Here is an 18,739-nt window from a genome sequence, read left to right on the forward strand (position 1 = left end):
TGATATGTGCACAGCCCACAACGAGTTGGTGGACCACATACACCGCTTGGAGGAAGATCAAGCAACTCTAAAGCTTAAAATGGCCGATATGGAGGACAGGGCCCGTAGAAATAATCTACGCTTCAGGGGCATAGCTGATACAATCCCGAATGAGGCCCTCCCAAAATTTCTACAAACCCTATGCTCAGCAATAGTACCACAGCTCGGGGCTGAGGCCTGGACGCTGGACAGAGCGCACAGGTTGCCGAGACCGGCCAGGCTAACGGCAGACACGCCGAGAGATGTTATAGCACGCTTCCACTACTACAGCTCAAAAGAAGCAGTCTTGTCTGCGACGAGGAAACTGGAAACGCTACCTGAACCGTACCAAGGACTCAGCATTTTTGCCGATCTCTCAGCAGCTACCATGGCAAGACGACGTGAGTTTATTAATATTACAAAAACCCTACGCAATCGACAGATCCCGTACAGATGGGGTTACCCTACTAAACTGCTAATTTGGCACAAAGGCAAAACTGAAGTAGTATTAGACCCGGAGGCCGGAATGGCGAAACTTAAAGACTGGGGCCTACACCATAACATGGGCCGCAACTCTCCCACGCACACGCAACCAAGGAAGCTGACAGCTGACTGGATGATGGCGGGATCGACTTCGAAAGCGGCAGCACCTTAAGAACTTTGAAGCAGAACATCCAGGGCCTAGGCCTTGCCGGCTCACTCACTTAAGTATCACTTTCTGCAATATGCTTTTGATTTACTAAATAACTTATATACATGTATCCAGGGTTTCCGGTTAAGCCACATCAGTGGACATAACGGTTTTGTTTAATGTTCGGTTTTTAATTGCAACTGATCGTAGCTGTTTTGTGTTATGTTTATGATACAGTAGTTTAGCAACTTGCCCACCCAGCACCCTGTAAACGAAACTAATGCAATCCAGCATAAGGTTTACATAAACCAACAGGGTGACTCTTGCCTATAGGAAACCACGCAAAGTAATAACTGTCGACCTCCCAACTGGCCCATGAGGTGGATCCCCATAGCGAAGTAATGTCTCTCAACGCCACAAGCAAAACCCTTAGCCTACCTAACAGGCGTGGTCGGTACATGTTGGGGGAGCCGGTATGGTGTACACCCCAGATCCGACACCATTAGGACATATATCGCCTAAATTGGGCTACCGACAGTTATGTTTTAGTATGCTTTAGATTCGGGCCCCCAACACCATATTTTAATGGGCACCTATCTCATTCCATTTGGCTCCTCAAGGTAGAATTTTAATAGGCTCGGCTTCGGTGGAGCCGTCTGTCCACACCCCCCATCGCCCACACTCGAGAGATGCCAAACTCTCACCTGAGGCGATCTACATCCCTGTGCTGGACACAGGTATCCCCTTGTTCTCCCCCCTTCACCCCATCCCAAGGTTTAAATGTGTTTGTACGATATTTGTTAACATGTATAAAAATGTTCCTAGATGCTATGCAAGGTACCAGTATTCCACCACTCATAATGTGTGTAACTGACCTAAATACGCAATGTCTGTGCGTTTGCCTACCCTTGACCGCACGCAACACTCCCCAGGTTGGCCGCCAGGCCCTACTGGTCCCAGGCGCTAAAGCTCTGCATCCCCAAACACAACCATGACGCTGCCTACGTTTAAAATCTATTCGCTAAATGTCAAAGGCCTGAATAGCCCGCATAAGAGGCGCCTCCTGGTGCAAGAAATGCAGAAATCTAAAGCGGCAGTTATATGCCTCCAGGAGACACATCTCTGTGTCCGCAAAACCCCACGCATTCAATCCCCTCACTACCCCCAGGTGTTCCACGCGCTCTCACCTACCAAATCCAAAGGGGTCGCTATTCTCTTCCACAAGGATTGGGTCTTTCAAGAAACAAACAGATATACTGACAAAGACGGGCGACTGCTGGTTCTGGTGGGTAACCTAAATGGCATGATGATGACTATAGCAACACTATACGCCCCAAATGAAGCCCAGAATAAGTTTATTCGTAAGTCTTTGCTGCACCTCGCTAAAATCAAACAAGGCCACACGATAATATGTGGTGACCTTAATTGTACCCTGAACCCTGATCTTGATATACAGCGAGAAGGCCAAAAACACCCCACCGCTCAGTCAAGAGCGATAAGCGCTGACTTAAGCAAAACAATTTCCCACAATGAGCTTTATGACACATGGCGCTCTATATACCCTACCAAAAGAGACTATACGTTCTTTTCACAGGTACACAGAACGTATTCAAGGATAGACTACTGTCTGGTAGACAAGGTGACCTTAAATAATATAGAGGACATACACATAGGACTGAGGACGTGGTCAGACCACGCCCCGCTATCAATCACTTTTAGATCTTTACACTCGGCGAGAGGTAGGGGAAAGTGGAGACTCAACGAGAGCTTACTAGATAACCCACACATACTTGACACAGTAGTCAAAGAAGCAACGGAATACTTCCATATCAACTCATCAGATGACATCCAAGCCCCAACCATCTGGGTTGCTCACAAGGCAGTTTTACGGGGAGTACTCATAAGGGAAGGGTCCAAACTTAAAAAGATAACTAAAGATAAACGTGCCCTCCTGCGACTAGAACTGACACCCCTTGAGACAAAAAACAAAGCTAACCCAACAAAAGCCATAACAAAACAAATCTCCGAAATACAAAGGGAACTACACGAATTAGACCTCCTATCCACCGAAAGATGGATGAGGTCTCTCAAACTCAACTATTACACGCAAGGGAACAAAGCAGGGAAAATACTGGCCAGGAAACTCAAACACAAACAACTACAAACCAAAATCCCTTACATTGACTCCCCCACAAGAGGCAGATTATATAACCCCTTAGATATCGTAAACGAACTGGCACATTACTACGACACGCTTTACAACTTGGAAAAAGACCCATCGACACCCCAACCCACACTTGAGACAATAGAGGCCTTTCTAAACAAAACATCACTACCGCGACTCTCCCCAATAGCCTGTAGGCAATTGGACGAACCATTCACGGAAGAAGAGGTGCTCAACACTATTAAGTCCCTGCCCAAACACAAGGCACCTGGCCCCGACGGGCTCTCTAATTATTATTACCACAAATTAGCACAGACATTGACACCCCACCTCACAGACCTATTCAACACCATTAAACAAACAGGCACTCTCCCGGCGGAGATGCTGGAGGCACACATTGTTACCCTGCCCAAACCAGGCAAGCCACCCACTCAAAGCGAAAATCTTCGACCTATCTCCTTACTGAACGCAGACATTAAACTGTATGCGAAACTTTGGGCAACAAGATTGAAACGTAACCTCCCCGACCTAGTCTCGGCCGAACAAGCGGGATTTGTCCCATGTAGACAAGCGGGTGATAATACTAGACACTTCATCAATATGATCAACTGGGCTAACAAATATAAGAAATCAGGAGCAGTTCTGGCGCTTGACGCTGAAAAAGCGTTCGACCGCCTGAACTGGCTATACATGGAGGCCACCCTATCCAAAATGGGCTTCACTAGCCAATCCCTGAGAGGCATTAAGGCATTGTACCAAATGCCATCAGCCAAGATCTTCAACTCCGGCTTCCTGTCAAACACATTCCACATAAGCAACGGCACACGCCAAGGATGCCCGTTGTCCCCGCTACTTTTCATCTTATGTTTAGAACCACTTATACAACGCATCAAACATGACCCCCTGATAACAGGTTTAGACACTCCAGCAGGGACCCAAAAACTAGCCTTATTCGCAGATGACGTGTTGGTATACGTTTCCGAACCAGAACGATCCATCCCAAATTTAATGACTCTTCTCCAAGAGTATGGAAGAGTTTCATACTATAGGAATAACCTCAAAAAGACACAAGCCCTGCCCATAAACCTCCCCCAGCGCACCGTGCAGTCCCTCATGGACTCACATCCATTTGACTGGAGGAAGGTATCCATAAAATACTTAGGTATTAATCTGACCAAATCAGCCCAACATCTTCCTAAAGAGAATCACACCAAGGTGGCCCATAAACTGCAATCGCTACTAGATGGCTGGCAAGATCTGGAAATATCATGGTTGGGTAGGGTGAACACCATCAAAATGATGGCACTGCCACATATCCTATATCTATTCCGCACTATTCCCATACCACTTAATGACAAACTACTACACAAATTCCAAAGTATCTTCAATGCCTACATTTGGAAAAAAAAGCCACCAAGACTAGCTAGGCGCCTAACCTGGCTTTCCCCGAATAAAGGGGGGCTGGGCATCCCCAATATCAGGATGTACTATAGAGCAGCAATCCTGGCACAAGGCCTGGAAATACTCACACGCCAACACACTCCCATTTGGGTTTCCCTAGAAAACGCCTGCATTAAGCCACTCACCGTGCAAGCCGCACTGCGGGCAGGTGTACTCGGTAAGACGCCCGCGAACAACCCCTTACAGAGCACAAACCATCTACTAAAAAGCTGGAAGAAGTGGGCAGGCACACTCACAGGTGCGACTAATCTCCTATACTTCGCACCTATACAAACAATCTCAGATTTAGCTGAAAATATCACTATGACAACATGGACTACGAGTGGCATACACTCGATAGCCCAACTGTACACAGAAGCAGGCCTGAAACCGTTTCCAGTGCTCCAATTGGAGTTCAACCTTCCCCCCAGGGACATTTTCAAATACATCAGGATGAAACACATCTTACAAAATTTAAACGCACATTACTGTGAGGAAACACAACTAACACACTTCGGCCGACACTGCATAAAACGACCCACGCAATCAAAATCATTATCCATGTGCTATACAGCTCTCAACGATAGAGATCCGCTCCACAAGCACACCTACATGCGCCTGTGGGAACGCGAGCTCGAAGTAAACATCCCGATGCCACTATGGCTACAAGCCATTCAGACAACTAGAAAAACGTTTAACAGCCTAGCGCACTGGGAGGCTTACTGTAAAATACTTATGAGGTGGTATATGGTACCAGTCAGGCTGGCTCTCATATATAAGACCACACCACCTAACTGCTGGAGATGCGATGCCCCCAGGGGAGATATGTTACACATTTTTTGGACATGCCCTGCAGTGACCGACTTTTGGAAACAAATAGGGAACGCCATCAAACTGATTACACCTCGCAGACTCCCATTCACACCAGAATGCTTCCTCCTCCACCTGTCTCCAGAATTGTTAAATGACAAAACTAAACATGTCCTCCTGCACATTTTAACCGCAGCTAAAACCAGCATAGCATGTCACTGGAAGAAAAGGAGCGCCCCAACACCGCTAGAGGTATGGGGTAGACTAGACAATATCGCTATGTACGAACGCATGGCATACAAACTGCAGGGTCGTGCCGAATCCTACTCCACACACTGGGAAAATTGGCACACGGCACGCAAGGAAATATTGAAACAGTGAAAACTCACACCACTATCATTTAACACACTTCATGACTTCAAAACCAACGCCCCACAGGCTAGCACCTGGGAATTTACAAATTTACAAATTTACAAATTTACAAATTTACGCATTTAAGGTATACCGCATAGCTCAGACAAGTAACACAAATTGAACACTACATGGAACTAGTACAAGACTCTCGTATCGTAATGTATAAACACTGGTTACTAAGTTACCCCCTTGTTTACTTTATCTAACACCACTTCCCCCCCTATACCCCACCCCATGAATATGCATACAACCTGGCGAACACACACAGTCCACAGGGCGGACATTAGACAGCACTTTATGCAAGTATAGGCACAAAAAGTACAGAAGGAAAACAACTTGGAGAATGGCACTTAATAAACGATGTGTAATATGTATGCATTCTGTATGTATTTTGCATGTACCACCTGAATGTATCAACACCTGTCGTCTCCTTTGTTTAATTCAGATCAATGTTTAATATGTACTGTGAAATGAGACAATACGACTTTGCATATTCATGTCCCCAACCCCTTTCTTCATTCTGTACCCCCTCACATTTGAATGCAACAAAATTTCAATAAAAACGAAACATTGAAAAAAAAAAATTCCAGATTTTACTATTAACATGATGTAAAGTCATGATTTTATTTAAGACATGGAGGCGAGTATTATGCATAACTCTGTCTTTATTTCTTCAGCAGCAAAGATAGAGGAATATAAATATTATCAAAATGAAAGAAAAAACTGTATAGGCACACAGACAACCAATCACATAACAGAGGAAGTGACTATAAAAGGCCTGTGTCTCAACCCCCCTCTTTCTTGCCAAAACCGAAGACATGAACATGAACATGAACCGACATCACACACCAATAGGAACCGGAAACAGGAACAAATCGACAACTTCAAGTTACAAAAAAGAGAGAGAAATATGGTAAACTCCAAACTGAAACTCACCAAAGCAATTCGCCAGGAGCAGTCTAGGAACTCAAACCTAGAATGTAGAAAAATTACCATTAGTACCGAACCATAGAAAATTAAAAACATCATCAGTAAATACACACAATAAATATGTACAATAAACAGACTAGATTGCAACATACCTGAAAAGTCTAACAGCATCTCATTCCAAAACCCAACACCAGGAGGGTGGGTGGGAATAATACTCGCCTCTGTGTCTTTAATAAAATCATGACTTTACATCATGTTAATAGTAAAATCTGGGAATTTTATTAAAGACACGGAGGCTCATATTATGCAAGTTTAAAGCTGTGCTACTACTTGAGACGCGATGTGTTCAATCGGTCTGAAATCACGGAAGGTCGATATGGAGACTTGAATGATATGAATAATGGATGCAGTTCCAAAGAACGAAGAGGCCGTGTCCAGGTAAACCTTTAGACAATTCACTGGGCATAGCTCAGGAACCCCTGGGAATCTAGGGTATACAAAATACTTAGAGGCCGACTTAGTCTTCCTAGATATGTTGAAAGAAATACCCTCTGGGGTAAAAGCAATGGCATCCCGATCGAGAGCTCTGACGTCAGACACTCTTTTACAGGAAATCAGGCAGCGAAGCATAACTAGTTTAGCCAACAACTGCTTGAGCGTCAACCCCTGGTTAGGGAACCATGACGACAAAAACTGCAACACCACTTTGACGTTCCAGAAAGCAGCAAACCGAGTCTTGGGTGGATGAGCGAGGTGAATACCTTTAAGAAGGCGACATACAAACGGATGTTTGCCGATGGGCGGGCCATCTAACCCTCTATGGCCCGGCGATATCGCTGAGCGAAAAAGGTTGATAGCGCGCTAAGCTTTACCTGAATCAAACATGTTTGTGAGGAACTCCAAAATCATATGGGGCAGATACGGGATCCACTGACCGTCCCACGCACCAACCAGGCCACGAACTCTATCAGGATCGGTAGGCCGCTCTTGTACCTGGAGCTCAGGCGTTATCGAGGAGGAGGAGAGTTGATTGCGGAACATCTGGGACATTCCAAGGTCCCCTGAAAGGAGCCACGCTATCAAGGGAAGTCAGTTCTGTAACACCAGACTGTGTGAGCTCCCATCCGGATTCAGAAGCAGTATCTGACCCTTCCTCTTGGGACCTAGCCCGTTTCCATAGTCTAGCCTTTTTAGCCCAGCCAGGGGCTCTTTTGCGCATGGGGGGCGCACTATCTGTGACCGGGTCATGCAAGTCCATCATGGCAGGTATAATCTGCATTGAGGAGTGGGAGTCAATGTGCTTAGCCTAAGGTTTTGTCTTACGGGCTTCAGGCACAGCAGGGGCAGGCGGGGGGGTCATGGCGCCCAGAAGGGCAGGGGCTGCCATAGATGGCAATAACATGGCATGTGCCAAGGATTGGGAGAACGATGAGGACACCACTCCTATGGCAGAGGCAAGGATGCAAGGATGAGGCCATAGTGGCGTCCAGGAGGGCTTGGAATTCCTGAGAGGCTACAGTACCTTCAGGATTATCCTGGGTAGGAACCTCTGCAAGGCCCTCTGGCTCCTCATCCCTATTCTGCATACTAGCAAAATATCCCAGAAAAATTAATTATGCTAAATAAAAACAGTAGGGTTGAGTAACCCACAGGAGGAAAACAACACAAAAAACAAACTGTCCGGTGGTGTGCCCAGGGACCCCAGAGTCCTGCAAGGTTAAGCACCAGACTGACCACGAGCAAGGAGCAGTAAGGTCGGCCGCGAGTGAGTAACGCCCAATAGATGGCCGCCGCACGTGGGAGCCTGGCGAAACACGATCGCGGCCAGCACACAGACGGTGGGAAGGGGCGCGCACACGGCACACGGATCTCCCCAGCGGTAAAACAGGAAAAGTAAAGGACCCCACTAGGCACACCACTCGACACAAAATACACTGAAAACAGTAATAGCAATAAATAAACACACAGTGCAACAATAATAATTAGAGAATATTAGTAAAAAACAAGTGCACATCAGGAGCAAAATACTTAGCTGGTCTGAGGGAGCAGCAAAGAAAGAGGGGGATTGTGGGAAACACAGGCCTTTTATAGCTACTTCCTCTGTTATACGATTGGTTGCCTGTGTGCCTATACAGTTTTTTCTTTCATTTTGATAATATTTATATTCCTCTATCTTTGCTGCTGACGGAATAAATAAAGAGTTATGCATAATATGAGCCTCCGTGTCTTTAATAAAATGAATGCTTTTCAAAAGTACAAAGTATCGATTGTAAATTGAACAAAGACCCTATGCATTCACCAGGATGCATACTTGCAAATTATTGTTCACCTGCTTTTGGGTAAGTACTATTGGGCAAATTGTTAAAAAAAAACAAAAAAACAATTCAAGGGTTCAAAGGTTAATCATGTTACTGCTGACCTGTGCTTGTTTAAACATTAAAAAGTAAAAAAAAAAAAAAAAAAAAAAGGAAAGGGCCTAGGAGGGTCTACATGACACCCATACTAGTATAAGAGAGGTGTAGTTCCTCCCTTACATCCTAAATCACCATGGTTTGGGTAGGGCATATCTGTTAAACAGGGATCAACCTGATCCAGCTGAAATCTTGCGTAGGCCTCAATTTAATCTGTAGATAAATGCTTTTTCCACTATTTGCCTGCTGACAGCTCCAAATATGCCTATGGGTGGTAATATGACCCTCATATTAGTATAACAGAGGTTTATTACCTCCCTTTTAACATTAAAAAAGCATGGGCAACATCCTAGTGTCACCTATGTCCCACAATGGGTGCAATGTATTACATAAATGAGGGGAATTCATGTGTTCTAATAAAATAAACAGGAGAACCTATTGTCGTCCCCCAGCACCAACCCATGAGCTGCGGGTGGGGGCTTGAATGTTTATTACAACATGTGGTAAACCTGTTGTATCCCAAGCTCCCACTCATGAGAGGTAGGTGGTGTTTACAATTGAATATAGAAGGGGGATGAGCATGCGATTGTCCACATGATAACACCTCTCCCTGCCCCAAGGTGGATAGGGATGCCCTACGCCCTTTTCTCTAATATAGTAAGGGGTCAATAAAGTTAATACCTGACCTGTAAAATCCCTCAGTTCTTTCTGTTCATTATGGAATTTGTACTTCTCCCTATGTCAGTCTTTTTTATACATGCAGTCAGCACTGGCTGCTAAGACAATAAAACAAATACATAAATCAAAAAGAATGTCACAAAGATTGTGAAACTGTATGGCCTAGAATGTGTGATACAAAAATAGATAAAGTAAGTGAGTAAACCTGTACGGTAGTTTCACCCATTTATTTATTGGCACAATCTGTTCCAATTTCACATGCAGCTACATTAATGCCTCATATAAATTTGTGTCTATTTATTTATTCTTGTCTTTACAGTTAAATGTGTTTTTCATACATAAAATGTATCTTTTTATTGTGTATTGAAGAAATTATTATCAAGTGCCAGAAACCTCATTGATGTTGTTCTAAGATACCTTTCTTGTTATGGTAAACAGTTTGAACTGCATTAATTAATACTCAAATGCAATAAAATATATTACAATATGTCACTATCAATAGAGTGCAAACGTTATATACACATACAGATATAGAAGGAGTAGGAGCACATTATATTCCTTGCTCGGTTTATCTGGCATTAGCACTATATACAGTGCTCCATTAACACAAACCTTTACACTCAGAGTAACATAAACACACCCTATTTCTCTTTTTGTAAATTCGTCTTTATTGTTTTTCAGAAAGCAAAGTCAACCAAATAAGTGAACTTGGTAAAATATCATATTACAATCAACCACTCTGGAAAACGCAATGACAATATATTGTATTATAAATTAATTCTACATTCATAGTCATATAGCTCTACCCTATCCCTTGCCAAGCAAATTTAATTCCACTTTCCTCATCTACAATCTTTCATGTTACCAAACTTCCTTTAGTACATTAAATGCACTACTTTTTTCAAATCGACCCTATCAAGTAGGTTACAATATACCTTGAAACTTACTTGATAAAAGGATTTATATAATAAACCCAAAAAAATCGCAAAATTCTAGTTTGCTTTTTTATGGGCTTGCCTCTTTCCCTGATCCAATCATATTTCATTTTCTTAACTGCAGGTTTGTTCTTTTATAATACTGACCTGTGACATTTACTTATGATTCTCATCCCCCCCTCTTCACTTGATCGTTCAAATGTATCCCATTCTGACATCTCATCCTCCCCATTGACTTTATCTGTTGGATTTTCCCGTGGTTTCGTTTTGGGTGCCCTTATTACTTACTCCAAATTATGAAACAAAAATGTTGTTTAGTTTTATAAGGCACACAGTTCCATAGCAATCTAAACCTGTGAGTTTTGTCAAGACAGAGGCCCTATTAACACTTTATTATAACAATATCCTAAAAGTAATTTGAATAAATGCACTTGATAGCAGCATAATTATGGGTAATTTTGCTAAAATTGTATACAGTTACAACTATATGATTCAAAATAAATTATGGAAGAAAAAAAATATGTTTGTGCAGTTGAGCCCTGTTTATCTCTTTGCTTAATATCTCTTCAAACATAATAATACTATTAGCAATACTAGGGGGCTGGAATTACTCAACCATGACAGATATTTTAATGAGAATTAAAATGGTGAATTTAAATGTATGGGGATGTGTCATGTTAGAACACATAAAGTGATTTCCAAGAGTGAGAAAACCTGTTTGGGGGTTCCACCCATTTATTTATTGGCACATTATGTTCTAATTCTGTATGTGTAAACAGAATCAGATAGCTATATTAATGTCTGATATAACTTGTCCTATGTTCTTCTTTATCCTTGACAAAGTCGATGTGCTCACATACTTAACCTTAAAAAAAGGCAAAAAGGATTTCCAAGAACTGGGAACTGCCTTCTTATACTATTAGGAGTAGTTTTCTCTCGGTTTTGTAGTTAATTTTGTGCTGCTTACTAAAAGGGAGGAACAGAAATATTGAAAGTCTTTACTTGCTAACCACTTCAATAACCCTTTGTTTCACAAATCCTATACACAAATGAGGAAAGCAGAGTACAAAATATTACCTTAAATGATATCTCAATCATGTCCAGTAGTGTGGACGCCTTTACCTTGGACTCTCAGCCTATCACTGGCCTCCTATTGAGAGAAAATCTTTAAAAAGGTACGTACACAGGACAGCTGACACTCTCAGCCTGCCACCAGCAATCAAGGGACATAACATTTTTGTATTAGTGCCGGAGCCGAAGGAGGAGGCCATTGGCCATTCAAAAGTGGCTTAACCCAATAAGATATGATGGCTTTCAGAACTTTCAGACCACAAATGGACTCTGTTTATATAAAGTTGTTTTGGGTCCGACAGTGGGCCTTTACATATTGTGCAGCAGTTCCAGTGTTCTCAAGTTGTATGAAAACAAGCTATACATAACTCTCTTACACCCCATTTCAGACTAGACCCTAGCTCAGCAATTTTAGACATGAGGATCAGAATGTTTTTTATTGTTAGAGAAATAAAAATGGCATGTAACATAATAATGTTATTCGTAGTATTTATAATAGCCATGATTGCCAGGCATCTGCTTCTCGCTTTGTTGACATTTTGTGTAAGTGAGAAACCCAGAGCAGAGAGGGAGAAGTTATCCAAGTGTACATTAATTGAGGCAAAAAAAAAATGCAATAGTTTTTGTCAGGGTTATTTACTAAAGTGAGAATTGTTGTGAATTTAAAGTGAAATAGCTGTACTGGAAACATAGTTGACTTGCAGAATCTTATCGGTTTGGCTACTTTGACTTTGAATTCCTGACCTTTCTGACTTTACTGAATAACCATGTGTATATTTCTTCACAAATATGGTTTACTATTTAATGTTCCTTGCTTTTTCCATTTAGAGGAAACCTCGGTTCCTTGCAGCTCCAAGTGCGACTTCGCGATGACACAGTATTACCATCCGACTACTACCAGCCTCTGGTCCAGTTACTTTGTCAAGAAGTTACAAAATCTCACAAGGTAACTTTATCAGACACATGACTTGGAATTGTTGCATTAAAAGATGGATCAAAAACAGGGCCGGCACTTCTATTAGAGTAATTGGTCAGTAGCTATGACTCTTTTTAAGAGAGGGCACCCACAAGGGCTGATATTGTCACCTGGACTGCCCCCTCATGAGAATATGCCGGCCGTGTTCAGTCATGGAGAACAAGCACAGAAACCATGTCTCCCGCTGTGACAGAGCTGGCAACACCCTCCTGCACTCTTCATGATAATTCTGCTGTTTAAACTATTGTAACTCCACCTCTGCCCACCCAGAGTACCTTAATCCTGTCCCTCCCACAACTAAATCCATCTTGCCCAGCCCCCAAATTTAACTCTGCCTCCCCAGCCTGCCTTTGCTCCCTCCCCCCAAGACGATGCCTCCGGACAGCAGTCCTTTAAAGAGGAGGGCAGTGCAAGGGTGGAGCTACTATGTGGTGTTCCCCCTGTCCTCTTCCTATATGTGGGAGACAGACTGGTAGCGGAGGAGGCACCACACTGACTGAATGAGCTGTTTCCAGTGCGCCCAGGCCCAACCTGAGTATGTGAGGGATGAAGGAGGGCAGTTTGCTGTGTGCATGTATTAGGTAGTGTGTGTCTATAAGACAGTTTGTGTGTGTGTATTTATTAGGCAGTGTGTGTGTCTATTGGACATTGTGTGTGTGTGTGTGTGTGTATTAGGCAGTGTGTGTGTTTGTGTATTCGGCAGTGCGTGTGTTGATTACACAGTTTGTTTGTGTGTGCGTGTATGTATTATGCAATGTGTGTGAATATGAGACAGTTTGTGAGTATAAGTGTATGTATGTATTACATGTATGTAATCATCATATATTTCATTGTTATGCATAAGGCAGTTTGTGAGTATGTATCTTTAAAGCTGTATGTGTGTTTGTGTGCGTCTGTTGGTGTATGTATGTATTCTGCAGTTTCTATATGTTAGACAGTTTGTGTGCGTGTATGTATAAGGTAGCTTTTGTGTGTGTGTATATTTGGCAGTGTACGTGTATGTATGTATGTATGCATTAGACAATTTATGTGTATGTATTAGGGAGTTTGTGTGTGTTTATGCATAAGGCAGTTTGTGTGTGTGTGTGTGTGTGTGTGTGTGTGTGTGTGTGTGTATGTATTAGGCAGTGTGTGTGTGTATGTACAGTATGTAACAGTGTTAGACAGTGTATTTATATATATATATAGGTCTCTATTCCTTCTTGACCCAGTCTGTTTCTTACTAGATGCCTATCTCACTAAATAAAAGATCAAGCAGGCAGAGGGTCCATTCAGTAAACACTGATTTGATAAGTCTCTAAAAGCCTAAAACTTTGGTCAAAATAGCAAAGTTTGAAAAGGTGAGAGACATTTTTGGCACATTTTGGGACAAAATAAGATCTTAAAATAAAACAATTTATTAGTGTAAATCCACAAATCTTCTCAGTAGGGACATCATACCTGTTGATCTAATACCCCCAACATTCATCTTTTTTCAGCTAGTTTGTCCCTACTCTTAGTCCAATCCTTTGTCCCCATGGGAGAGAAAGTAAGGAGCTTTCATTGCAAAGATGATATCATATCCAGTACCTTCAAAGGTAGAAGGAACCGGGCTCAGAGAGTCATATAGCTTGGCAATTTATTAGGAATACCTATACAATGTTTCACCTCTAACAGGAGTCAATGCTCAAGTGATATTACCAGCCTCTAAGTGGCTTCCTATTGTAACAGCATGTACTGTACTCATAATGGCTGGCCAGTGATGGACTGACAGCATTGCTGAAACTCTCAGCCAATCACAAGCGCCCATTGCTTCTCAATGATTCCCCCCTCTGCTCAGTATGTTAGCAGTGAAGGGACAAGAGAGACTGGACAAAAACGGTCAAACAATTTAAGGTGGGACTTTGATCAGGGACTTTGAGAATAAACTGCTTTAAAGGAACACTCCAAGCACCATAACCACTGGAGCTTATTGCAGCAGTTATGTGGTCTGGAGTATCCTTGTGCCCTCCCATTGCAAGTAGTCTAACTATGTTTTAATGGTTTGACTTATTATTTGGGGTCCCTGGACATCGTATCCTGCCTCAACTACTACTGTCGGTGAGGCAGAAGTTCCTAAGCAAGAACTTCTGCTAAATCACCTGAGCAAGGTAGAGCTTACCTTATTGCCCAGAGCAATCAGCTGATGTTCTAAGTAAATATTCCTTAATTGGAGTACAGAATAACACATCTAATCAAAAGCTCTGTCAAGTATATAACCCTTATCTGTAGTTCAAAAGTAAACAGCTCAGATATAATTTTTTTTCAGCGTTTTTTTTTTTTTAATTCTACAACTATAATTAAAATAGAGTGGGGAATATTTTGTTATGCTAAAAACATTGTTTTCTTTCTTTTTTCAAAAGGAAAAAGGAGGACATTTATTAGCGCTAATAGATGAGACTACGTCTGCTGAGTATAGACAGGAAGTCGCTAACAATCTTATCAAACTGTTCCTAGGACAAGGGATGGCAAAAGAATTCCTGGACTTGCTCTTTAGACTTGAGCTGGACAAAACAAGTGAGTGGCAAGCTTACTAAAACAAAATGTATCTGTTGGTATGGGTATCCTACTGTTATTCCAAATTAAAAAGAGCAAAACTGACTTACTAATAGGCTGATGTTAAAATGGCATTTAAATTACCTAAGTATGGGTTTTTGTTGGGGGGAGGTGGGTTTGCGTCTTTTTAAAATATATATTTTCAGCTGATAGTTGTTTTTTTAATTGGTTTACAGATTAGTGTTGACGCTCTTTTGTAGTAATAGTGTAACACTTGATGAGTACACAGTAATACAGTTTGGGCACACTTGTGGCACATAATTTACAAAGAAATTTAAAATAGCTGTGTCTTAAATTATTGTATTTGATAGTCAGTCCATGCATACATGTTTATAATACAAGATAGCTGAGCATCTGTTATATCATTTACTATTGTTTCTGCAAAAGAATGTTATTGAAATGTCATTGTTATTAGAATATAAATACTAATAAAAAATTATTTTATAGGTGGCGGACAACAATAAGTGCACTTTCATAGTTGAACTATTTAGTAATCTAGTCATTAGAATTACATATGTCGATTGGCTTCTTACAAACTTAAAGGAACATGCCACATCCAAATAAAAATAAATAAATAAATACAATTAGTAGATCTACCCCAATTTTAACACATGCAGGCTTTTAATTCTAAAGGCTTTCTAAAAACAGCTGGCATAACTTGCATGACCCATGAAGAATATTGCATGGTGGGGAGCGGGATTACATGTTCCATTGTAAGGTACATAACACCTTTTCGTGAATCTATAGATTTTTTGTCACCCCAGCAGTGTTACCCTATGTCATTAGTGCCAACATTTAAACGATGCGCCAATTACCCTTACACCCTCCCATCCTTTCACTGCACATTGGCGTTTCCCAAAATACCTAGTTAATAATTCATCTTTCCAGGGTTACCTACAGTCCAGTTGGGCTAATTTTGTTGATGACAACTGGAACACATGGAAGACCCCAAGTTACTGTGGGAGACATCCAAGGTGGTTATGAGGGGACACATTATCTCCTATACTTACTCAGCCAAGAGGAAGTGGAGACGGGACTTTACATTACTCGAAGATGATGACCCGTACGACCGCGGTATGTACGCCAGTGCCTCCAGGTTCTTCTTTTATTACTCTCTAAAAAGCCCTATTAAACAAGAAACTCAGGCAATTTCTCTGGCAAGGACACAAAGCACGCATGAGCCTCACAAAACTTTACCAACACAAGGCCAATGGGGGGGTTGAATCTACTGAATGCTAAAGAATATAATCTGGCGGCTCAACTGAGACATGCGCTAGACTGGATTTAAATCCTAAAATCGGTTTTCAGAGCTACCTCTGGACTCCTCTCTGGCACTACCGGACTCTTTGACTGCCCTACTTCACAGGCCGCATCAACTCCTCCGAGATTACATCCTGTCGAACCCCCTCCTGCGTACTCCCATCAGGGCCTGGAAACAAACTCGATCCAAACTGGGGGTCCACTCCCTTTGTTCACTACACATACCACTCCTTCACAATCCTGATTTTCCTCTGGGCATCGACTACCCCTTTTTGTGGTGGACCGAGCGGGGGATCACAACTCTCCGATCCTTTGTTGATCAGAACACACAAACATTTTTTACACTGGCGGAACTCAGGGAACACTTCCCAGGCTTTCCATTCCCATGGTTCGCTTACGTGCAACACTACTACTTGACTATTACACAGAATTTCACGATCACCGACTGGGAAAAACCCCTAGATACACTGCTCTTCTACCAGGACCTCCTACTCAATCTCGACACTTTATATGATAATACGATCCACTCCAGATTGGAAGAATCTCAAGACGGGACTGGCAAAATGGAAGTCTCATTTTGCACATTTACTTCTTGCACACCATACTCAGTGTCAGTCATTACCTATGGTTACATATAGGGGCATGTTTATCAAGACTTTACACTAAGCTTACTATTCCCCCCATAGATGTCACCTCATGGCTAGGAAGGACTCCGCTACCTGTTTCAAATGCACACACACTAAAGCCGACCTGTATCCCTGTCTGTGGGAGTGTACGCTCATTCAGAACTTTTGGAATGAGGTGAATGGGAAAATGCCAACTTTGCCACTCTCCCCTGACTTACTGCTTTTGGGACCCGTGCCAGGTTAACATCTGACTAACGAACGATTCCTTCTCATTGTAGCAGCTGTTAGACGCAAAGCCATCCTCCAGGTCTGGAACCAGCCAGGTGCTCCCACCTTACAATTATTTTTATCTAAACTTCAGTTTTTATTCAGAATGGATTGGCTAACAATCTTAACCAATAAGGAAATCCTTGCCAAAAAAATTCCTCATGACTTGGGGACCATACATCCATATTGTTTTAGATCAAAGGTGAGAGACACCCTGAAATACCAGCGTGGTTCTCGGCGAAGGTGGTGGCGGGTTGGGACCCCTGGAAACCATCCAGTTCAAATCCAGATACATCCTTGACTCGAGTGGGAGGGTTGTGGTGTGATGCGGTATGACAGCATTTAGTTGTTGTTTTTTTTACTCTTTATTTTTTTTTTTTTTTGTGCAAGTTATAACAAACAGGCCCATGGTGCCACAACAGTATTCCAGGGCTAAGCATTGAACACAATTCCAACGTGGCTAACAGTGGTTCTGCACTTTTTTATAGATATGAGTGAGATAACATTTGGTCTAAGGGGTTATGCCTGTCGCAGCAAAGCTTATATTGAGTTATCGCTGGGTCAGGCAAACCGCTAGAATAAAAGCGTGACTTTAACAATGTAGTTTCGTTTTGATATATAATATGAAAACACTACCAACGAGGCTAACAGTGGATCTGCACATTTCTAGAGGTATGCATGAAATAACATTTGGTCTAGGAGGGTATGCCTGACACATGCCTGACACAGCCAAGCTTGTATTGAGTGATCGTCATGTCAGGCATACTGATAATATAAAAGCATGACGTTGCCAATTTTAACAGTTGCAGACAGAGAGTACAATCATAAAGCAAGGTACACTAAACTTGTATTGCATGACTGCTGATTTGGTGTCGCGTAAGTGTATATTAGCAGAGTCTCCTTACTAGTCTGCTATACCTATATCATAGGGGTTTAGCCGTATCGCTAGGTCCGTTGCCGGGTCTAGGTGTGCAACGTCTGACTAAAGGGTTGCTTGTGTTGTTCAGCATGGAGCTCTCTCGGAAGAGTGTGATGGTGTAAATGTGTGGTCAGATGGCCACTCTGCTACGGTACGGGTGGGTTGCTGTGTGTGGGGTTAATCTTAGCCTCTGTAAGAGTGAGATGAGAATATTAACATAATAACATAACCGCTAGTGGTACAGGGTAACTGTACGTATCAGGCTTATCATATCAGGAGCTCAGGTAGTGCCCGCTGCTGGTATGGCTGGAGGAGTCTTCCGCGGGACAAATGCAGTCACTTTCGCTGGGTCCCAGCGTTGGGTTGCAGGTTCCCCCCATTGCGGTCTTTCTGGGGGCAGTATGTCCATTTGGAGTCCCAGTGTAGGCAAAAGGGTTCTTGCTTCGGTGATGTCGTGGACTACGTGCCGGGTTTCTCCTTGGATGATCAAGAGCGTTCTTGAGAGCCGCCAGTGGTACTGGATACCCTTCTGTTGTAGGAGAGCGGTAAATGGCTTAAGGGCTCTCCTCCACGCCAGGGTGCCTCCTGAGAGGTCTGGGTAGAAGGTGAGTTGCA

General features: G+C 42.6%; 1 protein-coding gene across 1 annotated transcript in view; it reads left to right on the forward strand.

Moving 5' to 3' along the window:
• LOC134612449 (ras GTPase-activating protein 4-like) overlaps positions 1 to 18,739 on the forward strand; it is a 228,250-nt gene that overhangs the window by 179,842 nt on the left and 29,669 nt on the right. The window contains exons 10-11 of the mRNA XM_063456808.1: positions 12,331 to 12,448; positions 14,860 to 15,013. Coding sequence (XP_063312878.1) covers positions 12,331 to 12,448; positions 14,860 to 15,013 — 272 coding nt within the window. The remainder of the gene's footprint in view (positions 1 to 12,330; positions 12,449 to 14,859; positions 15,014 to 18,739) is intronic.

Source organism: Pelobates fuscus, chromosome 1, assembly GCF_036172605.1.
Source record: "Pelobates fuscus isolate aPelFus1 chromosome 1, aPelFus1.pri, whole genome shotgun sequence".
Classification (NCBI taxonomy): domain Eukaryota; kingdom Metazoa; phylum Chordata; class Amphibia; order Anura; family Pelobatidae; genus Pelobates; species Pelobates fuscus.